The 23,378-nt window shown below is 49.5% G+C and overlaps 1 protein-coding gene across 1 annotated transcript in view; it reads right to left on the bottom strand.

The window, feature by feature from the left end:
• Nucleotides 1–5,655: 5,655 nt before the first annotated feature.
• LOC148155215 (sodium channel protein type 5 subunit alpha-like) overlaps nt 5,656–23,378 on the bottom strand; it is a 17,746-nt gene continuing 23 nt past the window's right edge. The window contains exons 1-10 of the mRNA XM_088013337.1: nt 23,153–23,378; nt 21,469–22,248; nt 21,193–21,366; nt 18,898–19,020; nt 16,497–16,772; nt 10,862–10,915; nt 10,121–10,262; nt 9,909–10,009; nt 8,617–8,887; nt 5,656–7,086 (exon numbers count right to left, since the gene is read on the bottom strand). The exon at nt 23,153–23,378 is cut by the window's right edge and continues 23 nt beyond it. Coding sequence (XP_087869463.1) covers nt 5,798–7,086; nt 8,617–8,887; nt 9,909–10,009; nt 10,121–10,262; nt 10,862–10,915; nt 16,497–16,772; nt 18,898–19,020; nt 21,193–21,366; nt 21,469–22,248; nt 23,153–23,378 — 3,436 coding nt within the window. The 3' untranslated portion in view covers nt 5,656–5,797. The remainder of the gene's footprint in view (nt 7,087–8,616; nt 8,888–9,908; nt 10,010–10,120; nt 10,263–10,861; nt 10,916–16,496; nt 16,773–18,897; nt 19,021–21,192; nt 21,367–21,468; nt 22,249–23,152) is intronic.

Here is a 23,378-nt window from a genome sequence, read left to right as displayed (position 1 = left end):
AGGGAAGGAAGGAGCAGATTCCCAGAGCCCCTCTGGCCCAAACATGGGCTCCACAGCGCCACCTGGCCTCGCCCACAGCTGGCTGGTTGGGTTTGTGCTCAGACTGAACCTGAATCCTGAATCCAGGTCCAGATTCACTGAAACCAGCTTCAGGTTGTGCATTTTGCTGCCAAGTGAGTCAGATAAGGCACAACAGCAGAGGATTCTTCTGGAAAAACGCTGAAACTGGAGAGTTCAGCTCCAGACTGACCTGTTTACATAGACATAGAACAGCTAGAAGCTGAACTGAGTCAGAACAGCTTCAGGTTCAATGACATGTTTTAACGTTTGGTTTTCATGCAGAAGTTCTCCTGACTCCACCGTTCAGCTGAGCTTCACTCAGCGTCTCTGAACTTTCTCTGCTCGTCTCTTCAACAGAAAGTATCCACAGCTTACACTGCAAAAACTAAACTCACAGTCTGATCTAGTTTCTAGGGCAGAATCAGATAAAACTGACCCATAAGTAACGTTTCAGCCATAATACCAGCTTGTTAAGTCAATAATTCCTTCATGTTGATGGTTCTGGTTCAACTGGCAGAAAATGTTTGGAGCTGAAATGATCTCTGGTTGAACTGGTGCAATTTACGTTATTAATGTTCAATTATTTCTATTATACTAAGACATTTGCAGTAGAAACTAGACCAGAAACTTGGTAAGATTCTGTGTTGCTCAGTTTTGTGTTCTGATTCCTTTTCCATAGAAGGTACACCTGGTCCATTTCCTCCAGTTTGATCTCATTGGCAGATTTTAAATTAGCTTTGCTTTGTTTGTCTTTCTGGCCAAAACTTCGGATTTTTTCTGTTTCTCAGTCGGTTTTCAAACGTCATTCGAAGCCAAACAGTCGACTTTCATTCACATGTTTTCAGTTTGTGTTCACACATCGTTCATCCAGCGGGGCAGAGACACATCCAGTCACTGACCAGCCACCAGTCCTGTTACAGCAGCAACTTTCTGAAGAATCATAAAAACTACAGGATTCCTCACCACAGCTGATAAACGTTCCTCAAACAGGATCCACCAAATATCTGAACACAAATACCAACATTTGATGTCCAACCTCCAGATGAAGCATGTGGGCCTTAAACCTGGCAGTCGGACTCAAACTGACCCGGATCTGGACCTGCTGCAGGGACCCGATCTGGACCTGCTGCAGGGACCGGATCTGGACCTGCTGCAGGGACCCGATCTGGACCTGCTGCAGGGACCCGATCTGGACCTGCTGCAGGGAGCGGATCTGGACCTGCTGCAGGGACCGGATCTGGACCTGCTGCAGGGACCGGATCTGGACCTGATGCAGGGACCCGATCTGGACCTGCTGCAGGGACCCGATCTGGACCTGATGCAGGGAGCGGATCTGGACCTGCTGCAGGGACCGGATCTGGACCTGCTGCAGGGACCCGATCTGGACCTGCTGCAGGGACCCGATCTGGACCTGCTGCAGGGACCCGATCTGGACCTGCTGCAGGGAGCGGATCTGGACCTGCTGCAGGGAGCGGATCTGGACCTGCTGCAGGGACCGGATCTGGACCTGCTGCAGGGAGCGGATCTGGACCTGCTGCAGGGAGCGGATCTGGACCTGCTGCAGGGAGCGGATCTGGACCTGCTGCAGGGAGCGGATCTGGACCTGCTGCAGGGAGCGAGTTCCTCTCCACTGTCACCACCTGCTTGTTCAGGCTGATAAAAGCTCCATCTGCTCTTCCTCAGACTGAACAGACATAAACTGACTCACTGCGCTGAACGATGTCGATCATCTTTTTCAATGTTATTTTGAGTCTGTCTGCTGCAGCAGGTGCTGGTCCAGACCTGGACGTGTCTCCTGTCCATCACAGACACACAGGACAGACGTCTCTGCACACAGATTACAGAAACTAACTAACCTGATAATCATATTTCTGGGCTGATGCTCATCTGCCCTCCATGAAGATCTGAACTCCTGCTCCATGAACCGCTTCACCACCGAGCAGCTAATCATTAACAGACCTGATCCTGGGTTCTGAGGACTTCTCATAGTGATAAAATGTTGGTTTCAGTGAATCTGAACCTTTCTGAAGGTAAAACTATCAGCAGCTAATGATCCAATCAGCCGCCTGATTTCAGCTGTTTGGGGAGGAAGGGGGGAGGGGGGCTGTGAAGCTGCTAATGATTAAAAACCGTGAGCTTTAACTCGTTACCCAGCAGGCCACACGTTGCAGCAGCCATCAGTCAGTTCATCAGTCAGTGGATGGAAAGCATGGCTTGGCGTGTTGGCTTCATGTATCCAGGCACACTCTGGGTCTATTGCTACTGAAAACAGCCCTTCAGCACAACTGCAACCTGAAACGCCTCAGCAGAGTTCAGCAGTGTTTTTACCTCATTACATGGTCATCTACCTCCACGGATCGAGTAGAAATAGAGTCCAGACGGTGCCAGTAAAACCTTTTTGTTCATTTTGTGTCGTATTTAAAATGTGTTTATTAAAGCGTCGTTTAGTAAAGATCCTCAGACGGAGCGGACGCTGTACAGCTTCATCAAACATCTCCACTTCCTGTCGGCCATGTTGGATTGGCTGGAGTCCACAGTCACACCGTATCAGTGCTGCACCGCCGCAGGAGTTCCCCAGGGCGGCGCTCAAAGTGTCGAAGTGGATCCTGTCCGGCCGGAAGGCGTCCGAGTCAAAGCGGACCTACAAAACCTCCTGCAAGGTTCCAGCAAACAGTTATTGCTCTAGCAGTTCGTCTCTGAGTTTCTTTGTGCAAATAGATAAGGAGCCGCGTCGCTCAGCATCCAGCTGTCCTTCCACCCGAAGCAAGAAAATAAATAAGAAATAAATTAATAAGCAAAGAAACATTTATGGACATTTAGATTTAGAAAACTAGCGGACTGTTTCCAAACTGGTGAAATAAAAACTTCAAACCTCCGAGCAGAAACGACTCCAGTGTCCAAGAAAAACCTGCAGCCCAGTTCCTGGTTCTGCTCGGGTTCGGGACCCGAGCAGAACCAGGAGAACCAACTAACCCGCCTGTTTATGCCTCAGAACAAGCATCCGCTCCACAGACCGGTTTCATTCAGGCGTCTCTGTAACGAGGAACCGAGCAAACCGGTCCAAACCGGTCCAAACCGGAACAAACTGGACCAAACCAACCAAACCGACCAAACCAGTCCAAACCGGAACAAACTGGACCAAACCGACCAAACCGGAACAAACTGGACCAAACCGACCAAACCGGAACAAACTGGACCAAACCAGAACAAACTGGACCAAACCGACCAAACCAGAACAAACTGGACCAAACCGACCAAACCGGAACAAACTGGACCAAACTGACCAAACCGGAACAAACTGGACCAAACCAGAACAAACTGGACCAAACCGACCAAACCAACCAAACTGGAACAAACTGGACCAAACCAGAACAAACTGGACCAAACCGACCAAACCAACCAAACCGGAACAAACTGGACCAAATCAGAACAAACCGGAACAAACTGGACCAAACCGAACAAACTGGACCAAACCAACCAAACCGGAACAAACTGGACCAAATCAGAACAAACCGGAACAAACCAGAACAAACTGGACCAAATCGGACCAAACTGGAACAAACTGGACTAAACCGGTCCAAACCGACCAAACAGCAGCTCTGTTCCCCTGAGAAGGTTTGATCGAATGTTTTGGGTTTTTGTTCCGATATCTCAGCAGAAAAAGTTAATAAATTTGTGTTTTTTGGTCATTTGTTTTCTAACGATGCTTTTTGGTGATAAAATCTTTAGATGGATTCGTATCTGTGAGGAAACGGATGTATGGGTTGAGCAGCAGTCGAGTTTTTGGGTTCTGGCCCAGAAAAACCAACCAAATCCTCTGTGCCAAAACCAGACCAGTCCATCTGGAATTACCTCTGGTTTGGTGCTTGAAGCTGAGGTCACACACTGCTGTGGGACGGCGTCCAGTTCTTCAGCGTTGTTTGATTCTTCCTTCACGACCAGCAAACCCAAACTGACCCCACAAAACTCCAAAAGCACAAATTATTAAAGTATTTTTGTCCAGTTTGTTGTTCAAATATCTTTGCACTCTTGAAATAAAGCAAAACTAATTTAAAAGTAACATTTCAGGAGGATATAAGACCTAGTTTTAGGTCATTTATTTACTGGAAACAAGCTGGTTTACCTGGATGAAAACCTACTTGTTAGTTTTACCTTATTTCAAGTACTTTGACATTTTTACTACAACTTAGACCCAACATGTTTGGTAAGATTAATGTTTTAGTTCAGTGAAGTTTGAGCATCAATGTGTTTCTGCAACAGGATTCAACCTTCAGCTGAAGCTGCTTGGCATCAGCAGAGAGGATTTTACAGCCCAACCCACAAACTGGATAATTATCCTTAGATCAACTGAACGTCCAAAAAGGTAGAAACATCCCGGTAAACAAAACTTAAAGACGACTTTCGGTGGCTCCGGCTGCAGATGCTTGTGCAGAGACAAAGTGTTTCTGATTCAAACTTACATATCAAACCTGAAGCTTCTTGTAGAAAATTTTGCATTGAAGAGCTGAAATCTATAGGAGCTAAAAATCTGCCTTGGAAAATAAATCAACAAGCCAATAAAGAAACAAACCCAGAGTTTCTCCTGGACGCTGCTGGCAGCGCCAGCGATGAGATCAACATCCAGCTTCGTCTCCAACTGAATGCAGTAAAATCCTGAGCTCTCATCCGGGTCGGAACCGGCTGCCAAACCACGAAACGTCGCATCGAGCCGAACAGACCGACACAAAGTTAATGACGACGGGTGATCTGCCAGAAAGACGGATCCTAAAGTTCAGGTCATTTCCCATCAGATTCAACCCGTCAACCACCTGATGATGTCAGCCAGATCTGACAGAGGCTTCGATCATCGGTTACCTCGGCAACAAACGAGCCGCTGCCAGTCGTCTCCTCTTGCAGATCGGTAAGATGTTCGGTGAACTTTCTGGCAGATCACCCAGGGCTCGGCGGGTCGGGGCTCATCAGGACCTTCATCACCGAGGCGAATCGGGAGTTTGGGATTCATTTGTGCATTCGTTCAGTTTTTGGTGTCAGAGCAGAAGAAAAGCAACCCAACCGTTTACTGACGGCGCAGTAAAGTGACAGCTAAATGTAAACTCAAAAGTGCAAAAAACGCCCAAAAAGAAAATAAAAAGGTTTTTTTTTTTTTTCGGGTTTTGAGGTTTTCATCTCTCAATTACCAGACGGTGTGTTTCAGCGAGCGCCACTCCGAAGGCTTATTTTTAACTTACTCTAAAAAATATAAAAAATAGTAATAATTGTACCGATATTAAAAGACTTGGAACATCAACAACGTTATACTTTTACTACGAAAAGGTCTTTAAATAGCATTGCTGTCCTCTCAGGCCTCAGCCAGAAAACCCTTCAGGTGTCGAAACGCAGACGGGATCCGCCGATCCTACGTCCGGTAGCCGGTAAGGAGGCGGACCCTCCCGACCCCGGGACGATAAATGATATAACCGCTCTGACCCGGTCAGAGTCCGACACAACAGAACCAACAGAACCAAGCTCCTTATTCTGGTGTTTTGCTCTGGGTTGACGTCTCAGATGAAGCCTCCGTCTGTTGGCGGTTCTTCATAATCTGCTTTCAGAAAATGGTTTTTCTTTGAGTCTCCCCCGGGGAACAAGACTAAAGGTAGTAAATCTTCCTCTCTTCAGCATCCGGCTCCGATTCCCAGCTGATCCGACGATCCTTCGGTACATTCAGTAAAAATCAGAACTTGTTCTTTTTGGGTTCCTGCTAAGGTTCTGTTTCCGTCTCTCTGTCGGCTTCAGCCTGCGACTGTTCTCTCACGTCGCCGTCATCGGCCGTTTCTGTCTTGGCAGCGAGCGGTTGGAGGTTTTCGGACGTGGCTCGCGTCACGCTGTTGTAGGACGGCGGCGATGAGGTGGAGGACATGGTGGAGGAGCGCTCCACCCCCAGCAGACTGGACCCGTAGTTCTCCTTCATCATGGTGGCTATCAGCCCTTCCTTCTCAGGCGCGTCCTCCCCAAACATCACCTCGCCTCCCTCCTCGCCCTCGCTGTGGTCGTGCCGGGGCGTGGTGAACTGGCGGTACATGTAGGAGGCGGCCTTCATCTGGCGCCTCACCAGGTGGCGCCGATAGCACCTCTGGATGATGGTGGCCGACACTTCTTCCTGCTTGCGCCGCAGAGTTGTGGTGATCGGCTCGTAGGAAATCTTGGAAGGGTTTGAAATCATGAACTTTTCCTCCATCTGCTGCTTGAGGGCGTCCATCTCGCCCGACTCGCCCAGGACGCGCTTGGTGAAGGCGAACAGGATGTCCAGGCAGTGGATCTTGTCTCCGCTGACCATGGGCAGGTCCATGGAGATCAGCTTGATCTTGTTGGGCTTGCCGATGCGGAGAGGCTCCAGAAGAGAGTCTGCAAAGTCGGACAGTTTGGAGTACTCTATGAACTGCGTGGCTTCTGGGTCGAACTTCTCCCAAACCTCGTAGAACATCTCGAAGTCGTCCTCGCTCAGCGGCTCGGTGCTTTCCTCCGTGGCCACGCTGAAGTTCTCCAGGATGATGGCGATGTACATGTTGACCACGATGAGGAAGGAGATGATGATGTAGGTGACGAAGAAGGTGATGCCCACCGACGGGTTCCCGCAGTTGCCCTTGACGGTGGTGCCGGTGTGGGGCAGGTGGGGGTCGCACTCCTCGGGGGAGTTGTTGAGGATGGGGCTGAGCAGGCTGTCCCACCCTGCAGACGTGGTGATCTGGAACAAGCACAGCATGCTGTTCCCAAACGTCTCGAAGTTAAACATGTCGTCGATGCCCCCCTGCCGCTTCACGTAGGCGAAGTTAGCCATGCCGAAGATGGCGTAGATGAACATGACGAGGAAGAGGAGCAGCCCGATGTTGAAGAGGGCAGGAAGTGACATCATGAGGGCGAACAGTAACGTCCGAATGCCCTTGGCTCCTCTGATGAGGCGCAGGATTCGCCCGATCCGGGCCAGTCGGATTACTCTGAAGAGAGTCGGCGACACAAAGTACTTCTCAATGATGTCGGCCAGAACGATTCCTGAAAGACAAGAAGGAACAAAGTGAGGTTAAGTTGGGATGAACCGTCACAGACGATACACAGCCTGACCGAAACAGTCCAGGACTCAGGATGAACGGCTCGGAGATGACCGGAGGCCGGTTCGGTTCTGAGGTGTGGACGCTAATCGACCTCTGACCTCCAAACCTCGTCTGGGTTCGGTTGAAGTGAACTCTGGACCAGAGACCGCTCCAAAAGCAGGAAGTGGACTACAGCGCAGGGCATTCTGGGTAAATCCAACCAAAGCTAACGTGCTAGCCTACAGGAGCTTGTTTAGGCCAATAATTATTGTATATTGAGAAAAATTCAGGGATTTCTAGCATCGAAGTAAAACTAAAAAAGTACATTTTAGATAATCATCTGTCCTTGCTGTGGGAATAACCAGGAAAATCAATCATCTGTGGGTCTCAGATCCGTTTTTATCTGTGAGCTGGTTCATGTAGAGGCTCTCACTCCGGCCGTTCAGCGGCGACCCGTCGGGTTTACTGCAGCCTGAGTTACCGGTTCTGGAGGACCGAGTCGCCGCTCTCCTGCTGCGAGCAAATCAGACGCTGCAATTCATCCCCTCATTACCCCGGAGTGATAAACAGAAGGAGGAGCTCCCACACACACATACACACACACACACACACACACACACACACACACACACACACACACACACACACACACACACACACACACACAGGGTGTCAGGCTGGTGATGGCAGTTCTTTCTGCTCTGACTCAGAGTCACTCTGAGCTGCTGAAGGAGCCGACAGCAGAGATGATGAAGCCTGGTGGACAGAACCGTGTTTGGAGTCCTTAAAAAGACGTACATTCATGGATCCAACATTAAATCTTAAAACATCTTAAATTTATGGGTAAACAATAAGTTGGCCTTTAGTTTCTACGTAGTTATTTTTTGTGGGATTTTTCTGTGCAGACACATTCATTGTGCTGTGTGACCTAAGACAGTTTCAGCTACCGGCAAATAGCTGCTAACGAACTCGCTAGCTAGTTAGTTAGGGTAAAGCTAGCTGGCTTTTTTACAGCCACTGTGGGTAAATGCTAATGTATTGCCAGGTTTACTCAGTCATTGGTTTATTTATGTTGCCAACCAAAAAGATTTATTTAATTCTCTTTGGTGTTTCTGTCGTGATGCAGCTTTTAAATTCCATTCATAACGGCCTTACAAAGTCTTAAAAAGTCTTAAATTTGTGTTGGTGAAACCTGCAGAGGCTCTGCAAACACTTCATACCAAAAGTCAGGCATGGTGGTGGAGGACTGGTGATGTGGGCTTGTTATACAGCAACAATTATTTCCTGAAGAAACCCTCCACAACAGCTCTTAGTAACTTTGACTAAAAATGTAAAGGAGCCAGTTAATACTTTTAAATTAGTCCTAATAACTGCACTGAATTTCCATAAAGAATGAATGAAGCTAAACGCTCAGGTGATGTTCTCCTCCTGAGGTTGATCTGGTTTTCTGACCCCATCAGCTGAGCACAAGGACCGGAGCGGCAGCGCTCACCGACGATGGAGAGGATGACGACCACGAAGTCGAAGATGTTCCAGCCGACGGTGAAGAAGTAGCAGCGCAGCGCCATGATCTTGATGCTGCACTCGGTGGTGAAGATGACGATGAAGGCCAGGTTGACGTAGTAGAGGATCTTCTCCATCTGCGGCGACTGCTCGTCCGTCTCCACCATCATGGTGATCATGTTGAGGAGGATCAGAACCATGATGATGATGTCGAAGGCCTGCTTCCCCACCAGGTCGAAGAAGAAGCCCTGCAGGTCGTTCTGCAGAAGCAGACACAGAACGGATCCATTCAGCACCAGCTTCCTGGTTCTGACCCGTTCGGATCGGTTCTGATCGGTTAACCAGCTGAGTTATGGTGGTCAAAACAACTAAAGGAGATTTCACCCAAACTAAACTCTGAACTTTAATTGGAAAGAAGAAACTTTCAAAACAAAGATTAATTTCAGATTCTTTAAGCAACAGTCGAAATGTGACAGAGTGGAAAAGGTCAAAGGTCATGAAGACTTTTCTGAGGCACAGCATATTTGCTCTGATCTCCATCGTAGGAAAACCTCAGCTGTGAGAAACTGAATCCAAAACAGAAAATCACAAAGTGTGACTTTTATTAACTAAATTCATTTATTGCAGAAAATGTTCTAGTTCTGATGCACAGTCGGGAAAAATGTCTTGATAAAATGTGAAATATGTAGAATTTTTTCATTAATATTAATTAATTATTCACTTAAAACAAACTCATATTTCTTGCTGAAAAGTTACTTTTGTGATATTTTCCTAAGACATCTGCAGTAGAAACTAAAACGACACCTGGTCAGATTTTGTGTTTTTGCAGTGAATCATTTCAATCAGTGTTTTTCAGACTTAGGTCCACCAGAGGGCGCCAGGGAGCCTCAGAAAGTTGATGAAAAATAATCCAAAAATATAAAAAATAATCTGATAAATCTTTTAATCATGCATTTTTTCAAACCTAAAATGTTTTCTGTTCTTAAATAGAAATTAAAATAACTGATTGAAACATTACTGATCAACGTTCTGATTGGCTCAAATTCATCTGGCTGCTTTGTTCCTGAAGCTAGCGTAGCATTTCAGCTAATAACATGCTAATTATTTAAAATCAAACTAATTTACTGGATTATCTTCAGATTACCAGCTGAGGTAGACCTATGATGAAGGTCACAGACCTTCATATTCATTCTCAGCAGGGAAAATGGAAAATATTTATTTTCTCCATTCAGAACATATGAGCCAGAGCTTGTGCTTTTATTGTGAAGGTGCTGCTGGTACCAGGGGTCGGGGGATGGGCTTCTGGGGCTTCTTGGATCCCAGTTTCTTCATGGCGTTGTAATATTTCTTCTGCTCCTCTGTCATGAAGATGTCCTGCCCTCCTAATTACAATAAACAAAAATAGTTCAGTTATTTTTACTGAAACAAACAATCAGAATGAAATGAATCCTCAGGTCATCGACGGAGGAACCAGATCGTGTTTGGCTTGATGCTTATCTTTCGTTTCTGCTGGTTGAAGTTGTCGATGATGACTCCGATGAAGAGGTTGAGGGTGAAAAAGGAGCCGAAGATGATGAAGATGACGAAGTACAGGTACATGTAGAGGTTGATCTCCTTGATCGGCTGCTCGTCCGTCTGCAGCACGAAACCAGCAGCTTAAAGAAACAGTTCACCTGCAGCCGACCAATCAGGAGCCGGGGCCGAAAACGTCCTGCTGGATCTACTTCTCTGAACTTTTCTATTTATTTCAATTCCAAAACGTTTTCATTTTTTATTTTTACCTGTTCAGTTATGAAATAAGTGAAGCAGATTCAGAGAGGGATCTGGGAATCACTGCAGATTTAAACATAAAAGCCTTTTGCAGGTTTGGCAGATTAAAGCTACAAACTGTGTCCTAAAAGTTTAAATTTAGGATATCTAAACTTTTTCAAATTAAAATGCAGGTAGAATTTGGCTCTGGATGATAACTGGATGTTTGTTGTACCTTTTACTATTAAGATGATAAAATTCAAAATAAAAACTTGGTTTTCCAGTTTAACTGTGTTTGTTCTGGAAGTCCTGGTGTCAGTGAGAATTTCACCCCAACATTGTTACTAAATATGTCTCTGCATTAACTGATTCCTCAGTTAAGGGCCGCCCAGGATCCCTTTGAGGGCCTCAGGAGGCCCCCGGCCCGCGGTTTGAGCCCCCGGCTGCTGAGTCGGCGTTCAGATCGGAGATCAGCGCTGACTTACGGCTCTGGAGTCCACGGCGGCGTACATGATGTCCATCCAGCCCTTAAAGGTGGCCTGGAAACAAAAACAACAAAACTGAGTGAAAAACTGCAGCCCACAGCATGAGGCTGCCACCACCGAGCCCCCAGGCTGTTTGGTGTTAAACATCCAGTGATTCCTGCTGAAGCAGAGTGACGCCTGGAGCCGGCGTCTAATCATCTGGCTCCCACTTCCCCTCATCATCTGAGCGGAGTGGCGATGTAGAGGAACACCAAGTGAGTTCCTCTACATCGCCATGGCAACGCCGTGCTCATTTCCTGTCAAAACGAAGGTTGATTTAACAGCGATTTTACCGAATGGAAGAAAACTCCCTGCTGCCGAGGTTCTCAATGAAGCAACATTAAACCCATTTAAGGGCTTCCTTCCTCTGTCTGAGTGGGAGGAAGAGGAGGAGGGGGAGGATGAAGGTTTGGGGGGCAGGTGGAGAACAACGAAGGGAAAGATGTGTGTAAAGAACAGATCTGTTTAATGTGAGGGGGCGACCGGCGGCCGTCACTCAGAGCTGAAATCAGCTCGTCGCCGCGGGTTACCACCTGTGATTATTGTGGGATGAGAGCGGGGGGGTGGGGGGTGGCTACACTGTAAAAGATCACATCCTGAGATAATAAAACTCTGACACATCAGAAACCGCAAAGCTGCTGCTTCCTCATCACTCCCATGATGCACCTGGACTGAGGCCACATGACCTGAGGCCTGGACCTCAGTGGGATGCAGATCGGCACCACAAGAAAAGTTAACCCCAAATCACCAGAAACCCACATTAAAAAAAGAATTCTGAGTTTATTGAAATTCCATCCATTTTCTTCCACTTATTCGGGTCGGTCCCTCAAAATGTCATTAAGTTTAACATGAAGTTCATGTGATTCTAACTCCAACCTGCAGGTGGCAGTGTGTCGTACTTCTACCCAGCTTTCTGTCTGAACAGATGTCAGTGACAGAGTCAGAAGGCCCCAGCCCCGGGCCTCGGACCCCAGCCCCGGCCCCGGGCCCCAGCCCTCGCTCTGACCGTCTGAGGAACTGAAACCTAAAAACGGTTCAGAACTTCATAACCAGCAGAAGGACGACACTGGAAGACCAGACATTCACCTTCATCACTGTCCTCATCTTCATCACTGTCCTCATCTTCATCACACTCATCACCTTCATCACTGTCCTCATCTTCATCACACTCATCACCTTCATCACTGTCCTCATCTTCATCACTGTCCTCATCTTCATCACACTCATCACCTTCATCACTGTCCTCATCTTCATCACACTCATCACCTTCATCACTGTCCTCATCTTCATCACTGTCCTCATCTTCATCACACTCATCACCTTCATCACTGTCCTCATCTTCATCACTGTCCTCATCTTCATCACACTCATCACCTTCATCACTGTCCTCATCTTCATCACACTCATCACCTTCATCACTGTCCTCACCTTCATCACTGTCCTCATCTTCATCACTGTCCTCACCTTCATCACTGTCCTCATCTTCATCACACTCATCACCTTCATCACACTCATCACCTTCATCACTGTCCTCACCTTCATCACTGTCCTCACCTTCATCACACTCATCACCTTCATCACACTCATCACCTTCATCACTGTCCTCACCTTCATCACACTCATCACCTTCATCACACTCATCACCTTCATCACACTCATCACCTTCATCACACTCATCACCTTCATCACTGTCCTCACCTTCATCACTGTCCTCACCTTCATCACTGTCCTCACCTTCATCACACTCATCACCTTCATCACTGTCCTCATCTTCATCACACTCATCACCTTCATCACTGTCCTCACCTTCATCACCTTCATCACTGTCCTCATCTTCATCACACTCATCACCTTCATCACACTCATCACCTTCATCACTGTCCTCACCTTCATCACACTCATCACCTTCATCACACTCATCACCTTCATCACTGTCCTCACCTTCATCACACTCATCACCTTCATCACACTCATCACCTTCATCACTGTCCTCATCTTCATCACACTCATCACCTTCATCACACTCATCAGCTTCATCACTGTCCTCATCTTCATCACACTCATCACCTTCAGCTGGGATGGATGAATATAACTGATGAAGATGATGACTGATGAAGATGATGACTGATGAAGATGATATCTTCCTAACTGTGGATCTTTTCATCTTTCTAACAAACTCAGTCATTTTTTGCAGCGTGCAGAACTTTCCAGATGCTAATGGAAAGGTTGCCCCCGCCGACTGTTGCCGCGCCGACCGGCAGAATGCTGCTGAGGGACTCGTTACCAAGGCGACGGGATTCTGACAAACTCTTAAGGTCTCATTTGCTGCCGGTCGAGTGGCTCATCCACACTTTGCTTTGTTTTCCTCCTCCGGCTCTGATGAAGAGTCACATCTTCATCCCTCTGTCTCTCCTCTTCCTCCTCCTCTTCCTCTCTGCTCTCATTTCTTCCTCCATCTTTAAAACCTTTAATCCTCTCAACTCGTCTCTCCAGCCCACATCCCTCTGCTGGGTCGTTTCTTTCAGGTTATTATTTGAACCTTTTTCTCCTACCTGTAAACCTGCCCTCCTCCCCCCTCCTCCCCCCATCCTGCCCCCCACCTGGCTCTAAAAATAAAAGCCTCTCAGACGCCGATTGATTGGAGGCTCTCAGGACGCCTGAGGTGGGCGACAGAGAGCGAGGAAGAGGAGGGGAGGAAGAAATCCTGACTGGATTTTATTCATGTTCATAAACAAGAAATAATGGAGGAAGAAAAATGATAAAATAGATTAAAAAAAATTAGAAATAAGAAAATAAATTTAAAAAGGAAAAAAAAACAGGACCAAAAATCAAACCCAGCTCCAAATCCTTCTATTATTACTCATTTAAAATTATTATTATTAGTAATAAATACTTTAGGACATACGGTTTTATTAGATATTTTTGATTATCTGTTGTCAGTTTTAATTTTTAATAAATGTAACCAGTTATATTTTTAATTAAACAATTTGTAATATTACAGTACAATAATTATCTTAATCATTTTTCATAAAAATATTAATTACAATAATTTTTAACTAGCATTTGTTAGTTGAATAACCGTTAAAATTATTTTTAAAAGTTATTCCAATAAAACAATTTTATTATTTTAAAACACATAATTCTTTTAATTAATTTCTTTAAAATATTTTTTATAATTACCTTAAATGTTTGTAAGAATTATTTTAACACAGATAAAAGAAAATGACATTAAACAATAAGGAGGCAGGAGACTCAAACTGTCCAGAGCAACAAATGATTCTCATTTTGATGAAACTAAAACTAAAAGTTTAACCTGATCGATCAGAACCGATCAACGTAACGAAGAACTGATGCAGCAAATAGAGACGATGCAGAGGAACAGGAAGAAACGAAGAGACGAGATGAAGAGAGTCTGAGGAAATGATGAACATCCTGGTTCCTCTGCAGCCGGTCCGGTCCAGTCTGAGCCGGTCCGATCCAATCTGAGCCGGTCCAGTCCGTTCTCCAGCCGATCAGCAGCCGGTCCGGTCCGGTCCGATCTGCAGCCGGTCCGGTCCGGTCCGATCAGCAGCCGGTCCGGTCCGGTCCGGTCTGCAGCCGGTCCGGTCCGGTCCGATCAGCAGCCGGTCCGGTCCGGTCCGGTCTCCAGCCGGTCCGGTCCGGTCCGGTCTCCAGCCGGTCCGGTCCGGTCCGATCACCAGCCGGTCCGGTCCGGTCCGGTCTGCAGCCGGTCCGGTCCGGTCCGATCAGCAGCCGGTCCGGTCCGGTCCGATCTGCAGCCGGTCCGGTCCGATCACCAGCCGGTCCGGTCCGGTCCGGTCTGCAGCCGGTCCGGTCCGGCCTGCAGCCGGTCCGGTCCGGTCTCCAGCCGGTCCGGTCCGGTCCGGTCTGCAGCCGGTCCGGTCCGGTCCGATCTGCAGTCGGTCCGGTCCGGTCCGATCAGCAGTCGGTCCGGTCCGGTCTCCAGCCGGTCCGGTCCGGTCCGGTCTCCAGCCGGTCCGGTCCGGTCCGGTCTGCAGTCGGTCCGGTCCGGTCTGCAGTCGGTCCGGTCCGGTCCGGTCTGCAGTCGGTCCGGTCCGGTCTGCAGCCGGTCCGGTCCGGTCCGGTCTCCAGCCGGTCCGGTCCGGTCCGGTCTGCAGTCGGTCCGGTCCGTCCGGTCTCCAGCCGGTCCGGTCCGGTCCGATCAGCAGTCAGTCCGGTCCGGTCTGCAGCAGGTCCGGTCCGGTCTGGTCTGCAGCCGGTCCGGTCCGGTCTCCAGCCGGTCCGGTCCGGTCCGGTCTGCAGCCGGTCCGGTCCGATCACCAGCCGGTCCGGTCCGGTCTGAGCCGGTCCGGTCCGGTCCGGTCTGGTCTGAGCCGGTCCGGTCCGATCAGCAGTCGGTCCGGTCCGGTCTCCAGCCGGTCCGGTCCGGTCCGGTCTCCAGCCGGTCCGGTCCGGTCCGGTCTCCAGCCGGTCCGGTCCGGTCCGGTCTGCAGTCGGTCCGGTCCGGTCTGCAGCCGGTCCGGTCCGGTCCGGTCTGCAGTCGGTCCGGTCCGGTCCGGTCTGCAGTCGGTCCGGTCCGGTCTGCAGCCGGTCCGGTCCGGTCCGGTCCGGTCTCCAGCCGGTCTGGTCCGGTCCGGTCTGCAGTCGGTCCGGTCCGGTCCGGTCTCCAGCCGGTCCGGTCCGGTCCGATCAGCAGTCAGTCCGGTCCGGTCTGCAGCAGGTCCGGTCCGGTCTGGTCTGCAGCCGGTCCGGTCCGGTCTCCAGCCGGTCCGGTCCGGTCCGGTCTGCAGCCGGTCCGGTCCGGTCTGCAGCCGGTCCGGTCCGGTCTGAGCCGGTCCGGTCCGGTCCGGTCTGGTCTGAGCCGGTCCGGTCCGGTCCGGTCTGGTCTGAGCCGGTCCGGTCCGATCAGCAGTCGGTCCGGTCCGATCAGCAGTCGGTCCGGTCCGGTCTGCAGCCGGTCCGGTCCGGTCTCCAGCCGGTCCGGTCCGGTCTGGTCTGAGCCGGTCCGGTCCGATCAGCAGTCGGTCCGGTCCGGTCTCCAGCCGGTCCGGTCCGGTCCGATCAGCAGTCGGTCCGGTCCGGTCTCCAGCCGGTCCGGTCCGGTCTGCAGCAGGAGTGGGCGGCTCGGCTCTGAATGCTCTCCGTCTAAAAACAGCCGTGAACTTTGGGAGCGTCTGCAGCTTCGCTCTTCCTGTTGAGTCTGAATTCAAACCACGAAGTAAAAAAACGCTCCGATTTCACCCGGCGCTCGGTGGGAGCAGCTTTATCCCGATTCAGACGGAAAGGTTAGCTTTGGAAAAGGCACAGAATGAAACAGAAACAGAGCTGCAGGCGCAATCGGTTTGCTCTAAGAATGACTTCTTAAAGAGACGGTACGTCTTTACCTGCTGAAAACGTTTTTACAGCCTCAACGTTCAGTTAAAGTTGAATCTTTGTCTCAGAAGAAACAGAAATTATTCATCTGAATTTAAATTAAATTGGACCGGGTTTTTCCTTCCATGCTGCGTGACGTGGGAGAATGTCCTGATCAAAGGGAAATAATGAGTATTTGTTCATAAACCCGGTTAGTGGTTCTGAGCCCAGAGTGGAGCGGTTCTGGTTCTGTGACGCTCACCACTTGCAGCAGAGCCAGGTATCCGGCGCCGACGTTGTCGAAGTTGACCTTGACCTTGGTCCAGTAGTGCTGCGAGGTGTCGTTGGCGGCGTTGCACTCGGACCGGTTGTTGATGATCGAGGCGTCGTACACGAAGCCGGTCCGGTTGACGCAGCGGCCGAACTTCCCGGCGAAAAGGTTGACGCCCATGATGCTGAAGATGAGCCAGAAGATCAGGCAGACCAGCAGCACGTTCATGATGGAGGGGATGGCGCCGATCAGGGCGTTCACCACCACCTGCAGACAGACCGGACCGGGTCAGCGGGTCCAGACGGCGGTTTGATGGTCGGGTGGAACCAGGAGTTCAGATATTGAAGTTTAGCTTTAAAGCCAAAATGTCCCAGGAGGAAGGAGTGATCATCATCATCATCATCATCATCATCATCAAGACAAAATACATCCAGCATTTCCTCAGAGACGCACTGTAAACACTGAGTCTGTTGGGTTTACTGTGCTGGGTTTGGGTCGGTGTCCGTCCAGCGGACCATCATCAGAACTGATTCATGACTTTAAAACCAAACTGAAGCAAATCAAATTATTTCCCAGCAGTTTAATCTGAATTGTTTCATTCATTTAAAAACATTCTGGTTGGATCTGCTCCGTTTCCTGCAGCCTGATGGAAACGGTCCAGTCATTTCTACCCATAATGCACCTCTTCACAGAAACCCAGGCAGAGCAGCATGAGGAAGAGCAGAGAGGAAGAGGAGGACGAAGGTTCATGTGGACCCGAGTCGCAGCGCCTGCAGAACTCGGCAGCAGAAACTCGTCTCCTGAAGACATAAAAGATTTTCCATCAAAGTTTGGAGAAAATTTTTGTTTGAAACTAAAATTTTTATTCCCCAAAGAAATTTGACATTTTTTAAAAACTTGATCTGATTTCAGGTCAGATTTATTTTCCTTCAGCCTTTAAATTAGTTTTATACACAATAATATTTTATGATCCTGTTGTGGAGCTGCAGGAGTTTGGACTCGGTTCTGCAGAACGCCGACCCGGTTCCACTCAGTAATACTGGAGGGACTGAATACTGACAGGACAAACGATGGTTAGACTGAGACAGGAGGACAGGAGGACAGGAGACAGAGGGACAGGAGGACAAATGGACAGGAGGACAGGAGACAGAGGGACAGGAGGACAGAGGGACAGGAGGACAAATGGACAGGAGGACAGAGGGACAGGAGGACAGGAGACAGAGGGACAGGAGGACAGAGGGACAGGAGGACAGGGGGACAGGAGGACAAATGGACAGGAGGACAGAGGGACAGGAGGACAGGAGACAGAGGGACAGGAGGACAGAGGGACAGGAGGACAGGAGACAGAGGGACAGGAGGACAGGAGACAGAGGGACAGGAGGACAGGAGACAGAGGGACAGGAGGACAGGAGACAGAGGGACAGGAGGACAGGAGGACAGGAGACAGAGGGACAGGAGGACAGGAGGACAGATGGACAGGAGGACAGAGGGACAGGAGGACAGGAGGACAGGAGACAGAGGGACAGGAGGACAGGAGGACAGGAGACAGAGGGACAGGAGGACAGGAGACAGAGGGACAGGAGGACAGAGGGACAGGAGGACAGGAGACAGAGGGACAGGAGGACAGAGGGACAGGAGGACAGAGGGACAGGAGGACAGATGGACAGGAGGACAGAGGGACAGGAGGACAGAGGGACAGGAGGACAGATGGACAGGAGGACAGAGGGACAGGAGGACAGAGGGACAGGAGGACAGAGGGACAGGAGGACAGGAGGACAGAGGGACAGGAGGACAGAGGGACAGGAGGACAGAGGGACAGGAGACGGGGCTTCTGGGAAATATTCCCGTTTCATTTACTGATTTATTCTGATGGAATCGAATGAAACATAAAATCTGCATCAATCTCTCATCATTTATGGATTAATTGATGAATCCGGTGGGATTAGAAGCGACTTGGACTGTTCAGTCTGGATTAGAGGTTTCTGGATCAGAACCGGATCTGGATCAAACTGGTTCTGTTCAGTAAACTGCTGTCAGATTTAATGACATAAAAACAAACTGAAGTTATTAAAACTCCTTTTCCCTCAGAAGGTTGGTGAGTTTTATGTTTGTTTTTAACGTTTTACATGTTTTCATATCTAAATTAAAAGACTAAAATCTGACAGGTATGAATATTTATGAGCTCAGCAACACAAAGTTGGTCATAAAACGACTCAAATCTGGAGGATCTTCATGTAAGAAATAATCTGTAAATTACTTCAGATCTTTCATGATTATTCAGATTTTCCATATTTATCCTCATCTTGGTTTAATACGAGTTGATTTTGTCAGAGGAGGAGCTGCTGGCAGCTGCTGCTCAGGTGCGTTAGCTCACATTAATCCTGACTCTTACCCTCATGCCTTCAAATCTGGACAGGGCCCTGAGGGGCCGCAGGGCCCGCAGCGTCCGCAGGGACTTGATGGCTGCCAGGTCGGAGTAACCCAACGTGTTGGCCACCAGACTGACCAACGAAACCTGGAGGAAGAGGAGGAGGAGGAAGAGGAGGGAGAGGCAGGAGGAAGAGGAGGAGGAGGGACACAGAAGAGAGGGAGGAGTTAGCGGCTCTTCTGACGCCGAGAGGAGGAGGAGAGTTCAAGTCCTGCTGAGGAGAAAGGTCAGCTGAAACAGAGCGCAGGTTACGGAGGGGATCCAGGGGGCGCTGCAGGCCAGAAACACGTTATTTCTGATTCACAGGAGGAAAGAAGTCCTGGAAGGAGCGCCGCTCAGGGAGAGGTCTGAACGGACGGGTCTGGGATCCAAACAGAGGAAAGGTTTCAGGTTCTGATCCACCTGAGACGTTTCCTCTGGCGGAGCCGCGCAGAACCAGGCGGGTCAGCCGGTTCTTACCCTGATACCAGCGAAGCGGGACGCGGCCCGGAGAGGACGGAGAGCCCTGAGCGTCCTGAGAACCCGCAGGGTGGCGACCTGGTTCACCGGGAGGAACTGGGCCAGGTAGGCCAGCACCGAGATCTACGGGTCACACAGGGTCACAGGGGTCACACAGGGGTCACACAGGTCCAAGGTCAGGCGAAGCAAAGCTGCTCAAACACAGGATTTACTAAACCAAACTGGTAGATCGATGCTTTTAACAGGACATCGATTAGCCAACACCTCTCTATATACCTCACTGATATAATAATAATAATAATAATAATAATAATAATAATAATAATAAATGCCCCTGTGGAACTCCATATTTTCCATACAGGTTCACAGATGAACTCTGATCATGAGTTCAACACAATGAAGCTAAAAACGGAGGAAATGCTGCGGGTAGTGGACCCGCTCTGACCTCTACCTCATTGAGTCCATTTGTACCATGTTTTCAACAGGCTGTTTTTGATCCAAAAAGGAATTTCGAGTGTTTTATGAGTAATCAAAGGCAACAGGGGCCTACGCTAACAGGCCAGCGTTTCAAACCTGGAAAAAGGGATTTTTCTGCCATTCCTTCTTATTTGCATAAAAACGTTTAAAACCCAGAAACCTGCAGAGCCTGAGCCTCAAGAGCCAACAGGAGGCTGGAGAAAAGCTACAGCGACTGACCTCATGTTTCAGGGGTTTAATGCCACGAGCTGCAGCTCTAAGGACAGCAGCGCCTTAAACGAAGTCCTGATGCTCTTAGGACAGGAAACTTCTGGCTACTAAACCCAGAAACAGTAACTTTACTGAATGAAGGAGTTTGTTTTAACAATGAGACACAGAGCTGGAGTTTAGGATGAAGTGAGACCTCTTGTTTGTGCAAAATCTCTGTTGCTCTGTTTTCAGTGGGAATTCATTTCATAATGTTATGACAGAGTACATTTTATTAGTTTGTGTAATTTTAGTCTTTAAATGTCATCATTTGATCATAGTTGTATTTTTGACATCATTTATAAATATTAAATCTGATATTCTGATTCGTTCTCATGGAGCCTCTTATAACCAAATATTCTGTTAATCTTACTTTGACTTTTACTTTGAAATATGACGTGGTAATAATCTCGCTCTTAATAATGGATTATTAAATCATTTTGACATCTGGAGGCTCTGGAGTTAAATTGTTGATTCTGGTTGAACATAAACCAATAAAACGTCTCCAATCCAGAACCAGGTCTGGTCCATCTCTGTGTTTGGTTGTTTTCTGCCCCCTGCTGGTGAAGAGTGAAGCTCTCAGGTTAAATCAGACACTAGTTTTTCCCGCAGTAATGAGGCGGCGCTCCGTTTCCGTGTTGCCTCCACATGCTGGATCCGTGTGACCCGGCGGCTGCAGTCGCATCAGAACGTCCCAACATGTGGCGTCGTTCCTGGAGACGTCCGGGCGGAAAACACCCAGAGAGACAGAGAGCGGCAGGCTGCGCCTTTCTGCTCCGTCAGCAGGATGTCGGGCCGTTTCCACAGGATCGACTCACTGTTCAGGTCCACAACTAAACCCCGGAAAATCCTGGAGTTTAACTCCAACATGTCGGTTTCTGAAACCTGCATGAAGGACGATGATCCCTCTGCTGCATTTCTGTTTCTTAAAGAAAAGACTTTCAGATCCTCCATCAGAAAACAACAGTCCTTCACTGCTGTCCTGTTTTCATGGATCTCACACACACACACACACACACACACACACACACACACACACACACACAGCGGCAAACCGAGCGGTGACGGACGTCTTACATCGACGATGAGGAAGTCCAGCCAGCACCAGTAGTTGGTGAAGTACTTCTTGAAGCCGTATGCGAGCCATTTGAGCATCATCTCCAGGATGAAGATGTAGGTGAAGATCTTGTCAGCATATTCGAGCACCACCTTGACGACCCTTCTCTGCTCGATGTAGATGTCCTCGAAGGCCTGCAGGGGGCGACAGAGAGGCCACAGGGGGAAAGGTCAAGTCAAGTTTACTAGTGTAACACAGGCAATCCTCTAGAACAGGAACAAGATGGCGCCGCTGACCAGAGCTCCCGAGCTGAGAAGGATCATGAAGATGATGAAGGACTCGAACCAGCTGTGCTCTACGATCTGGTAGCAGGTCTTCCTCGTTCTCCACCACATCTGGCCCAGACCCGCCGTGGTGTCGATGTCGCAGCACTGGAACCGGGACACGCACACTGCAGGCGACAGGAAACGCATCAGGTCAGGAAGTTCAGCTTCAACCCGAAGCTTCAGAAGCCGAGACGATCTGTCCGCGTTCCCCCCGGTCCCATTAGAACCCACTGCTAACGTCTCTGCTCCGATTCTTCCTCTAATGGCATAAATGTGAGAGTTTGAGTCCCTGGTGGTGCCTGGCTGCAGGGCGCGCTGCAGGAGGGCGCGCTGCAGCAGGGCGCGCTGCAGCAGGGCACTCTGCAGCAGGGCGCGCTGCAGGAGGGCGCGCTGCAGCAGGGCGCGCTGCAGGAGGGCGCGCTGCAGCAGGGCGCGCTGCAGGAGGGCGCGCTGCAGCAGGGCGCGCTGCAGGAGGGCGCGCTGCAGCAGGGCGCGCTGCAGGAGGGCGCGCTGCAGGAGGGCGCGCTGCAGCAGGGCGCGCTGCAGGAGGGCGCGCTGCAGCAGGGCGCGCTGCAGGAGGGCGCGCTGCAGGAGGGCGCGCTGCAGCAGGGTCTGCTGCAGCAGGGCGCGCTGCAGCAGGGCGCTCTGCAGCAGGGCGCTCTGCAGCAGGGTCTGCTGCAGCAGGGCGCGCTGCAGCAGGGCGCTCTGCAGCAGGGTCTGCTGCAGCAGGGCGCGCTGCAGGAGGGCGCGCTGCAGCAGGGCGCGTTCAGACCGGCGCGTTGACGCTGAAAACACCAAAACCTACCGAGGAATTCTGTATATATATTCATATGTCTTCATATACTTCAAATATAACCAAAGTAACTTTTCCACACGATACAGAAACTTGTTTTAAGTCAATCATTTCTTAATAGTGATTTTATTATCTTCTATTTCACTTTTACATGGTGAAAACGTCTCGTTATAAATGAAATACTGTGCAAGTGGAGCTGGTGGTTTGTCATCCATATGTAGTAATTATTTACTTAAAGCTAAACTCAGTGGTAGTTTAGTTTGTCTTACTGAAGTGAAGTCGGACTCCAGGACCCAGGCAGAGTCCTGGGTCAGGTTTGGTTTCTCAGTGGACATGTTTGCTGCTCTTGCGTAACGGCTGACAGATGTTGAGCTCCAGGTTCTGCCGTAACAAAGCTGCTGTGTGTTTGGCTGTAAAGCAGCGACCGAGGCAGCAGATTGCAGATCTCATCAGCTTCCTCCTTGTTTTCTGAGCTCAACCAACGGCAGGAGGTGAACTGACATAAAAACACATTCGGTGTTAATCACATCTCTTCCAAACAGTAATCAGGACCCGGTAGAAACAAGATCGCAGATCAGGAGGAAAATCTGAGAAATAAACTTTAAAAGTTTCCCATATTGACTTTTTATTTAGTCCCACTTTGCTCTGCGTCGATATAATCTAACCGTCTGAAAGCAGCGCATCGATCAAACGTCTGAAGCTCTGGAGAATAACAGCTGATCTTGATAGATGCGGCTGATGGATGCTGGAAGCGAAGCAGCGATGGTCACTCTGCTGATAACGAGGCTCCGGTTTCACTCCCATCGGCCGGCCGCGTCTGAAAGCCGGTTTTTAACCAGATCTGATCGATGTGTCAAAAACAATATCCAGGACGACATGAAACTCAGAGCCAGGATCGGGAGAGAGTGATGGCTGAGTGGTGCTGAGAGGCCCGCGGGCCGGGAGGATGATGGAGTCGGAGCTGACAGGAAGGACGCTCAGAGAGTGAGAGGATGAGGCTGGAAAACCCGACAAGGCGACACGCGAAGACGAGAACGGACATGAGATCAGGAGCGACAGCTGCTGCAGGACGGAGCCCTGAGGGACG

Source organism: Poecilia mexicana, unplaced genomic scaffold, assembly GCF_051168715.1.
Source record: "Poecilia mexicana isolate PSO_F unplaced genomic scaffold, ASM5116871v1 scaffold_15, whole genome shotgun sequence".
Taxonomy (NCBI): domain Eukaryota; kingdom Metazoa; phylum Chordata; class Actinopteri; order Cyprinodontiformes; family Poeciliidae; genus Poecilia; species Poecilia mexicana.
Note: the sequence above shows the minus strand (reverse complement) of the source record. Positions and strands in the feature narration are given on the sequence as shown.